The sequence below is a fragment of the Pomacea canaliculata genome, linkage group LG7 (genome assembly GCF_003073045.1).
Source record: "Pomacea canaliculata isolate SZHN2017 linkage group LG7, ASM307304v1, whole genome shotgun sequence".
NCBI lineage: Eukaryota > Metazoa > Mollusca > Gastropoda > Architaenioglossa > Ampullariidae > Pomacea > Pomacea canaliculata.
Genome location: NC_037596.1, coordinates 8,948,855 through 8,959,063, shown reverse-complemented (window position 1 = coordinate 8,959,063; position 10,209 = coordinate 8,948,855). Strand labels below are relative to the sequence as shown.

Below are 10,209 nucleotides of genomic sequence, written 5' to 3'. Positions count from 1 at the left end.
TCTGTTTTTTTTTTTTTTTATTACGAACATGCCGATTTCCTGCACTGTGGGCAGAAGTTTCGCGGGCCGGATGGCATCGCGTCGCGGGCCAGATATGGCCCGCGGGCCGTAGGTTGGGCATCCCTGGGCTAGACTAATGTGGGAAAAGACCTTTGGTATTCTATATATTCTTCCTGAATTAAATTAAATTATTTAAAGGTATGTGATTTGTTTTGCATTTCACGTTCTTTATAAACAAATAAAGCTGTATATATATATTAAGCTGCATTCTGAAGTGAAAAAATAGCAAAGTGAAATGGAAAATGAAGAATACTTTTAGAACTTTCTATGGTTCAACTTTTCCCATATATTTAAGACAAAAATGCTTTTGGTTTTTGAAATAATAGGATGTGTCATGCCAGCTTTGTATTTTAGTGACAAAGGAACTTAAAGATAACCTTCCGCCGTGTTCCAAACCTGTCAGCTCTTTGAGCTTTTGCTCTCCAGTCAACACTCTATGACGAGAGGGACAAGCAGGTTCCGCCCCAACTAATCTTCTAAAGCTACAGTTAATTATAGATATATGATGTCACTGAAGCTACAGCTTAGCTAATACCATTAAAAGTATACAGGCCTACAAAAGAGAAATGTTTTGTGAAGAAAAGAACATGCAAATGTCCAGGCGTCTACGTGTACGCGAGTGTCTGTAACAAACACATTGCATACAATACAACTACCTTAACTAACTGGCCTTAGGATGATAGTCTGATGTAGGTACATGTAAATAGAAAGACAAGCAATGTAGTTACACTGTCACTAAATATTGTCATACATGATCAAAAAGCTATAGTTTAATCTACAAGAATACAATCTAATGTATTTGAGCATCGATAGAGCTACAGGACTAACTCAAACTAAGAAACGAAGAGGTATAAAATGTTTTGAAATCAGTATACTTATAAGTAAACAAAAGTAAGGTGTTCAAGTTTATTAGCAATTTACTCTCAGAATACAGAACAATAATGTATACAGTATTATAACATGCAAAACATGTGCAATAAAATAAGCTGTTATAGTAAGCATAACAATAATATCGCCGTCGGCATCTACAATAACATAGAAAACTGACTACTCAGGGCTTAAAACAAGGGACGTAATTTGTGTGTACATATAAAAACGTATTGCAAATGGCAGTATTCACCTGTAAAGTGCATTTTTTATTATTTATGAACACATGTAATTCTGCTGGATTTCTGCCTAAAGAACTGAGTAAGGATTGTATGTGAATTATTGAAATAAAGGTTCTTAATCTCAACATATTTACACTCAAAATACTATCAGGGCTGAAAGGCTGCCAAGGGCACCCAAGTAATGATAATAGATTTTTTTTGACGAGTTCTAATTAACACACCATGCGAGTGATAGCTGTCTGTTTACTTTTGTTTTTATCTACGTTCTCTTAACGGTTTAATCTTCTGTGCATCTGTGCATTGTTTGTGACACCGTATACCTCTAATAGTTGAATCTGGCAGCCTTCAGAACACAATAATAATTGTAAATATCGCTGTAACTTTCCACCACCAAAACATCCTCTTCCAGCTCATGGAATATAGACTTTCATGAAAAATTCCATTTAGTTCTTCATTAAATGTTTCACAAACCATCATAAAGAATCATAAATGATTTTCTTTGTCTATTACACGTTTACTGTTTTACTAGGCAGGAACACATAGTGATACTGGCTCATACTGTAGGTGCTTAGCCAACAAAGTTAACAGCACCAAAGCTTGATTCCATGGCGAAATATCATACTTCTACTGAGAAGCTTCTGTCACTTTGGAAATCGCAATAAGCACAGTCGACGAAAACAATGAACAACAATGAAAAGAATTTTTTCAGGAGATATACTATTTCGCCAGCTGTATTTTTTTATAGGTGGTGTGTATTTTTTTCTGCTTCTGCAAGCAATGCATTAGCAAATCCTTTTTCCAGTCGGCTTCTTCACTTCATCTACTCCTAACCTGGAGATAAGCTGTCGGGTTGAAGTCTTCCCTTGCTTTTCAATAGCTGGCAGGGCATTGTTACTGATTGGCTTTTTGAAAATGACAGGCAATACAAATTCAGAAAAAACTCTACTGTCTGTCGTATTTAGACATTGTTGAAGCTGTTATTACATTCTCTTCTACATACAAATTAAAAATACATAAGCTTTTAAAGTTAACATTTCTTTACAACTGTTCCCTAAATTTCTCTGGGCATCATGACGGCTAGAGACACAGAAGTAATAAAAGAAATGAGCACATTGGCAAGACCACAAGCAGAAGAGACCTGATCTGAAAAACATGCAGAAAAAATACTCACAAATATGAGTATAATAAGACACTACACACACCTATATATCTAGGAAAGATTCCATAATGGCTTTGGCAGTCTTTTACCTTAAGACAAATCAATTATTTACAAAAGTTAAGACGAACTGGCGGTTTTTATGTCCAGTTTGGTAATGTGAGATATTAGTTGTGATACTTTTAACACTTATGGTTATATCAGATTCTGTTTATATAAAAGGAAGTTAGTAAAGTTTGAATCATGTCTTATTGTGATTAGCAAAGATGTTCGCTCAAACTGTGATGTAAAAAAAACTGACTTACTCTTTGTTTTTGTAGTGGTGACAGTCCCTGACGTGGTGTGGTCTAAAAGCAATATTTAAAAAAATAGATATATTGACTGATAAAGTCAAAAAATGCAATGACACTGATAACAATAAATGTGTTAATAAATAGTACTTACATCTATTATATTTCTTAAAAAAGATTAGTATTACCTACCCTCTACTTTTTCTATTCTGATGGTCTCACTCTTCGCCGTTTCACCACCTCTCTTCACCGTACATCTGTAGTATCTCCCATTGTCTTCCATTGAAATGACACGATTTAGATGGCAGGTCTGACGGTAGTACTGACAAGAACCTGCTCCTGAAACAGGGTCGGCTTTGATGATGTTGTTTTCTTCAGGATATGGATGCCATCCAGTTCCATCATGGTATTCCCAGATCCACTGCCAATTCGTGTTAAAGGTAATGTTAATAACAAGCCACAAGCATATTCAAAACCATAATCTTTTTAAATTTAGCACAAAATAATTAGATCGATATACATCCATTGTTCTTGTACACAGGTTTGTGCGAGTAGCCTTTTGAAATGCTTCCCCGATTTTTCTTCATTGATAGTCCAAATTATAAACGGCATATTCTCGCATTTTTTAAAACTCTTGGACAATTCAAATCCATTCTTTCGAAAATTCATTTTAGATAGAGGTACACCAGGAGATACCATCGAAGATTTCGTTCTCAAAGTCTTATTTTTTTCAATGTGAATTAATTAATGAATATAAAGTCCATAATTTTAAATAATATAAATATATATTATATGGATTAGTATGTGATACAAATTACTGGTAAGTAAATTAAAACAACTGTCAGTTGCGGATGTATTTTGTACTCATAAAGTAACGCTAACTATAAGAAAATTACAAAAGTGTTATCATCAAATGAGATGAAGAAATCGATCGAAATCATCGCATTTGTTGTAGAAACCGTACCTCTTGTCCAGAGTTAGAACTTCCAATACTGGCGTCGCATGATATTGTCACAGTATTGCCAACATTGTAGGATGGATAGTTAGGAGAAATACTTATTGAAATGTCGCCAAGCAAAACTGAAAAAAGAGAAGATGGTGTCCATCATCATCATCATCATCATCATCATCATCATCACTAAAGCCATTGGTGAAGCCAAGTTTCACCTTAAAAGATTTATAAGAGGTTCAAAAGAAGTATACAGGACACCCATTGCGAGCAGAAATAGATGTTGGGTAGTTGATATCTCAAATCACTACCAAACATTACAAATGCTCTCATTGGTGATGGGTAACATTCAATTCACCCTTCCTTTTATGCCTTTCATTTCATTTAGAAACTCACCTGTGACAGTAAGATCTTCCCTGATATTTTGTGTAAGACTGTTACCACCAGTAGATGCATTATAACTAATTTTGCAGACATATGTACCGGCATCTTCACACTTTGCCTGTGTCAGTGTCAGTGTCATTGACTTCTGACTTGTACTGCCAGACACTGTCGCTGTGTTCTGAGTGAGACCACTGTTAGCAACAAGGGATGCTAGTCCTAGATTGACACCGTCTTCTGCTCTTGCCAGAATCTGTTCTGTTGTGGGCGCTGATTTCAAGTAGCGTGAGATAATTATAGCATTTACTGATGAGGCTGTAACACCACTGGGAATTCCACAGGAAATGTTAACAGAGCCACTGCTATCTCCATTAGTGAGTGGCAGTGGGTTTGGAGTAAGCTGTAACTGAGCAAAGCTACCTGAAAACAATAAACACAATGCAATTTATTTAAACAAACTAAACATCACCTAAGTAAACTAGACTAAAATAAATCATGCACATACATCTAACAGTAAATGTGTACTGTAGATATTTAAATAAATGAGTAAGTTTACTCACTGCTTGATCCTTGCAACACAAAGTAGAATATTTAATGGGTTTTTTCCAATCTTTATCATTTACTTTGTACCTGTGGCTGGTGAGCAATAAAGACTTCATTATTGGCGTCCCTCTCCCCGATAACAGTATGAATGACATTATGAACAATCTTAAGGTCTTATTACCAGAATTCGCGATAAAAGCATTTTAAGTGAAGACCTTTAAAATTTTTAACGACTCTGGTTTCTGTCATCAGAATGTGATGTCTATGTGGGCTGAAATCTTAAGTACTTTCTGTTTTCTGCTGAGAAATCCAAAGGTCGCAATTTTTTCTACTTAATGTATTTTAACGACAATTAAATAATCTTACTTACAAGGAAGCACCACGATGACGATTGATAGGAAAACTCTGAAAATACACCACATCATCTTGTGTCGACCCCACAACAACAGTCAGCTATGACAGAATATACTCAGATTGTTGACTTGCGCTGAAACATATTTTTGAGGTTGCATAAATCAAGCAGCATACACGCTGTCTAGTACATACACTCGCTAAAAATGATTATTATTATTAATTGGGATAGCACTCTACAACAACATCAAAGTCACGCGCTTAGCTATAATCTGTTCACATAAACAAGGAAACAACAGAAGATGACTAACAAATTTAATTTATCAAGTACAACACCGTAAAAAATCGGCAGCCCGTAACATAGCATAACTGACAAAGTACAAAGATAACAAGAAACGTGGCTGACATGTCTGATGGAGCGTTAGAGAGCGTCGGGAGTGACTGCCTTCAAAGGCGAATTCAAACAGCATAATTGTACACAACAAATACAGTAAGTAAACACAATTACTCATTTATTTTCTCTTTGATTATCATAAGGTTTGTCGTGTAGTCATCTCGCATGGGTTTTCGACGTTTACCGGCCTTCCACATAGCTTTGAAATTTCATGCTGACCATCAAAGACAAAAATGTGCACCCCCCCCCTCCACCTGTGATATATCTCTTCAACGTGAAAGTTTGTGGGTTTTTTAATATTCATGACTTATTCCCTAAAATACATGATTTTAAGTCCAAAGAATAACCTGCCCCACAGACAAAGATGAAGAGTTGATGGTCGTCAACAAAGGACTAACTGTAAATCAAAGAGAATCAAAGAATCAAAGAGATAAAAGCATCAAATAAACCAAATCAGCCATTGAACTAAAAAAATACGTTTTAGTTCTTAAGCCTATTGTTTTTTAAAAAATTATTTTGTCTCACAGATACATAACACACAAAAAAATTTACAGCATAAAACAAATATGTACACAAGGCAACAATCATCAACAAGTACATCCATGTGCCAAACAAGCCAAGAATGTAAAATCTTGCACAACATCTCACACAAATCAAGCACAGACATCATTGCAGACGCCTAGGATCCCTTGGGCCAAAGGTTAACAGCACAACAACAATAATGTACCTAATATCAAGACATATATACTTTTAAGTAATCATAAAGTCATTTATAAATATATATATATATCAGTATTTATTTCTCGTAAACAAGTTGTTTATAAGGTAGCCAGAGTTTAGCAAAAGATTTCTCGTTTATTTCTAAACATGCATTAAAGTTTTCAATTGTATATCTGTGTTTTAACTTTTGAATAAAAAGTTCTAGCTGGAGGATAACTTTTTATATCTGCAAGGATATATGTATGTTTTTGCGAGCGGTAAAATCATGATGTTCACTGATATTAACCTTGGAGCATTAGTACATTTGTCTAATACACAATTTTGTAAGTTTCTCCAAAATCATTAACATATTTATAATTGAAAAATATATGCTGAATATTTTGTTCATCTCTACAGACATCATCATTATCTCGTCACATATCACATGGATTTACTCTAAATTTTAAAACCATTTCTAGTCTTAAGCATAGCAAGTCTCCATAAACCCTCTGTCTTTCAAATGCTGAGCATTCACTTTTGGTCTGAAAAACACATTTTTTCACCGGATTAAGTCACACACACACACACACACACACTTCCTTCCTCCTGCATGACCATCCTTACGGTTTAGCTTTAGGATTAAGATAAGAGTGGAGGTAGGTTTAGGGTCAGTCAACAATATTCCCGTTGCTAGAAGGCTCGCTTTGCAGCGTTGCTGCAACTCGTACCTTAACGAATATGAGCAGTAAGAAATGATAGATGTTGTATGTTTCGAACTTCTTCTAAACATAAAATCTACAGAAATAATTTTGACTAACCCTAAACCTACCTGATACTTTAAAAGTCAGAATTCAAAACACACTAACCATGTTCTTGACAGGGATTCTAAAGCGATTCTAGTGCAGCTATGCATCCACAATGCATTTCACAAAACCAGGTTCATGGCGTATTCTAAAAATATTTAATGGTCTGGAATGTGAAGTGTAACATCAGGAAGGTCAAAAACCTGAGAAAATAAAAGAAAAATCTTCAGTACTTACCAACGTATTCACCAAAACGTTTGACGCCAGATTACAAGGATGTTAAGATTCCAGATTACTTGCAAATGTCCGCTATATGTCTACTCACAACCCAAACTAACCAATCGTTTTACGAGAAATCTTTATAAACGGGAAATTTCCATTGACCGAAAATAGTTGTAATTAAATATTATGCAGTCGTGTGTCGCATGCTGGCTCAGCACAGGTCTAGGTGTGGGGAGGGTTTCCTTTTCTGTCCTCTTTTTTCTCCATTTTTTTTTCTTCTGTCGTTCATAAACGTGTATTTTCTACTGCCCCCAACGTGTGTGCGTCTTTGTGTACACTTACGAGCGATTGGTTTCGTTGTTATCATCCGGAGTTTGAGTTCCTGTTGTGTGTGTGTGGTTGCGAGCGTGCGTGCTTGTGAGAGCGGAACGTGTAACACCCAACTGCATAACACAACAGACTGCTGAAAGTGGGCGGTGTCTGACATTCTAAAAAAAAATATGTCGGCATGCATGAACAAATAATTCTTTTTAAGAAAAAGTTAAGTAAATCAGCCAGAACTATGTAGAAATTTAAGTTTCTAAATGTATTGACGTGCATATACTGAAACAGTACCTTAATTTGCTCATTATTTTTCCAAGAGGTAATTCAATGCAGTCAGTGGTTGTTATATTGCTGAAATGTGAGGTGTTATTTTGTTCATACTAGTTAATACGTTAACACCTTGTTTTGCGAGCAAACAAGCCAAAGAAAGTTCAAAGTAAATCATACACGAAACTCACACTTAAGGCGTTCGTGTTTACAACTTATTTACTTATTTACCCAGTGTTGCTGGGCCCACACACAGGTCTGCTCTATGAGATCAATTCACGCATCGAAGCGTTCAGGTCGGCGACGTGTTGTCGACACGCAGCTCACACAGAGCGCCCATGTTGTAGCTGTCGTTGACGTCCTCTGAATAGCACATGCAGTTCAAATGGCGGAACACCACCTCGACATGTTGAAGTGTTGAGGCTTGTTGACACAAGAAGATGCCACTGTAGTAGGTAAGGGTCGGGTGTCGTGCCAGCAGTCCATCGTTCCAGTCATTCTCCCAAATAAACTGTTTGTAGCGATAAGTATTATGAATTAATTTAGTTACAAAGATAAAGTTTACATATTGTTTTCTTGAAGAAAATGTGTATCCAGAAGCTCAGTTTACATCAATTAAAGAAAAGAAAGTCACGATAAAGGACTTGGAACCCAGTCTCACTTACCACCAGTAGTCTGACGTGGCTACCAGTGTGTCTCCTCGAGAACTGAAAGATGTTCCCAACACTCTCGATACCTTACATTAAGGTGTTGGTGTCTACAAGCCGACAATGTTGACACGCCTAACTCCCACAACAAACAGCAACAAGTTGACTATTTACATAGACTCCCACCAATGGTTTGTTTGCTCGCCTGCGCCATGGACTCAGGTACAGACATGTCCAGGCCAGAACTGGAAAACAGTTTGGTGACAAAGCAGTAGCCTTAATGAGCCTCGTTGTGACACGAGTAAGAACTGAATGTTGAATGTGTATCTTGTACTATATGGTCAGTGTGTGTAGTGCAGGTCTACGCATGGGAAGATCAATTCTCGAATGTCTTTGGGTATGTCTATATGAGCAGTCAGTAGTAAAGACAGATATATATTTTATATATAGTGTAGAGTGTATTTAACTTCTTAGATAACTTGTAGCACTACAGCGTGACTGGAGGACAGTGTTTCTATGACGACACTGTTTTTATGTAACATTTTACTTTGTTGCTGCGATGATCTATTTTTTAATGTTACTTAAATTTTTAAGCATGTACAAGACATCTTTTGTAAAACACATGATGTGTGCTGCAATTTTAACAGGACTGGCTAATGAGCTGTGACACAAAGATACAGGTAAGCACGAGGAGAAGGGGGTCAAGTAAAAGAACAACTATATCGTTCTTTCGTTTTACCTAGTCTTTTTATAGTCAGTTCTCACCTGAAGCTATAAATAGGACTTAGCACAGCTCAGGAAGAAAAGTTCTGGTGAACCGAGGCTAGCAACCGACGCGGTAAACAAAACATCAACGCTCGCCAGAATCGATCCCCCACCTGCAAGACAACTTCTCAGAAATGACAGGTCATTAACTGTAACCCTTCTCTGTGTCTGTGTGTGGACAGCTTTCGTTTGGCCTCCAAGAAATATTCTACCGACTATTGCTGACTTGTAACCTAGAGAAAGCTATGAAAAGAGGTTTTTTTTTTTTAGATTGGTGTATCTGTGCAAGGAAAAGGAAACCGTTACATTGCCATAAAATTGGAGTTGTAAACAGATTTATTTCAGTTTTACGATAAATACAAAATTATTTTTCGTGACATCACTCTATGAAGTTGTCAAGAAAGCAAAAGAATAGTGCAGCTGTTGAAAATATGGAACTTGACCTCTAATATATTCCCTAAACTGTTTGATAACCAGGTTCTGTTTGTCTTGTTATATTTCTCGGAAGCCTATTGTTTGACAGCTTTCACTGACATAGAATGGGCTCACTTATACGACATTTAAAGATTAATGAGCGTAGACATTAGGGTATATACCATTGGGTCTATACTGAAAGTTGGCGGCAACCACTGCAAATAAATGGCAAAGTAAGGTGCCTTTACACTTACCAATTATTTATCTTAATATTTTTCCTATCCCTAATTGATGATATGCTCTCTCTAAGAGTTAAAATATGTTGTCCTGTAGTCTCATCTGCATGAACTATTTTCTTTTGTTTCAAGTATTCCATGTCGACAGAGAAATGGCGTTGACAATGGAACAGCTTTTAATCCTTCTTTGAGTATTCCCCAGATCCTCGCCTTTCCCCCTTCTCTCACCGTGCGAAAGTACTTTTACCTTTCAAACACAACAACAACAAGAAGAGAGCAATATCCTAATTGTTATGAGGTGCAGATGTTGTAATCGTTTCAGGTTTATTTCAACCTTACCAGTGTCGGTAGGCCGACCAGGTTTGTTTACTCCTAAACTTTTGCAAACCAATCTTTTAATCGGTTAATATTTGAATCGTTCTTTAATGAAGTTGAACATACAGACTGTGGGCTTTCTGTCAAGGTATGACACGATGGGGTTATGACAGGGAAACAATATCGACACAGCGTTTGAATTTCGTCTGAAAGCAGTACGGATCGCAGTAGGGTACCTCGATTAAAACGTATTTAAAGTCAATTTCTAACTTTTAGTTTAACAT

The 10,209-nt window shown here is 36.5% G+C and overlaps 1 protein-coding gene across 4 annotated transcripts; it reads right to left on the bottom strand.

Annotated features, from left to right (window-relative positions):
• Window positions 1-959: 959 nt before the first annotated feature.
• LOC112568688 lies at window positions 960-10,073 on the bottom strand. Of its 4 annotated transcripts, none has more exons than XM_025246120.1 (9): window positions 8,961-10,073; window positions 7,780-8,440; window positions 6,973-7,445; window positions 4,859-4,975; window positions 3,961-4,365; window positions 3,580-3,695; window positions 2,808-3,036; window positions 2,631-2,672; window positions 960-2,312 (listed from the first exon to the last, which is right to left on the bottom strand). In XM_025246120.1, exons 4-9 carry the CDS (start codon window positions 4,911-4,913, stop codon window positions 2,221-2,223), a joined length of 939 nt encoding a protein of 312 aa, XP_025101905.1. In that variant the 5' UTR covers window positions 4,914-4,975; window positions 6,973-7,445; window positions 7,780-8,440; window positions 8,961-10,073; the 3' UTR covers window positions 960-2,220. The 4 variants fall into 4 exon arrangements, with proteins under 4 accessions (XP_025101905.1, XP_025101903.1, XP_025101906.1 ...); XM_025246118.1 differs by having other exon boundaries at window positions 7,780-8,059; window positions 8,217-9,073; XM_025246121.1 differs by lacking the exon at window positions 6,973-7,445 and having other exon boundaries at window positions 7,780-9,073.
• Window positions 10,074-10,209: the final 136 nt, after the last annotated feature.

Coding starts and splice junctions, on each gene's coding strand:
- LOC112568688 (XM_025246120.1), bottom strand. CDS start 4,913: ATGATGTGGTGTATTTTCAGAGTTTTCCTATCAATCGTCATCGTGGTG. Junction 3,037..3,579: donor GTTCTAACTCTGGACAAGAG/GTACGGTTTCTA, acceptor ACGAATTGGCAG/TGGATCTGGGAATACCATGA. Junction 2,673..2,807: donor CAGAATAGAAAAAGTAGAGG/GTAGGTAATACT, acceptor TATTGCTTTTAG/ACCACACCACGTCAGGGACT.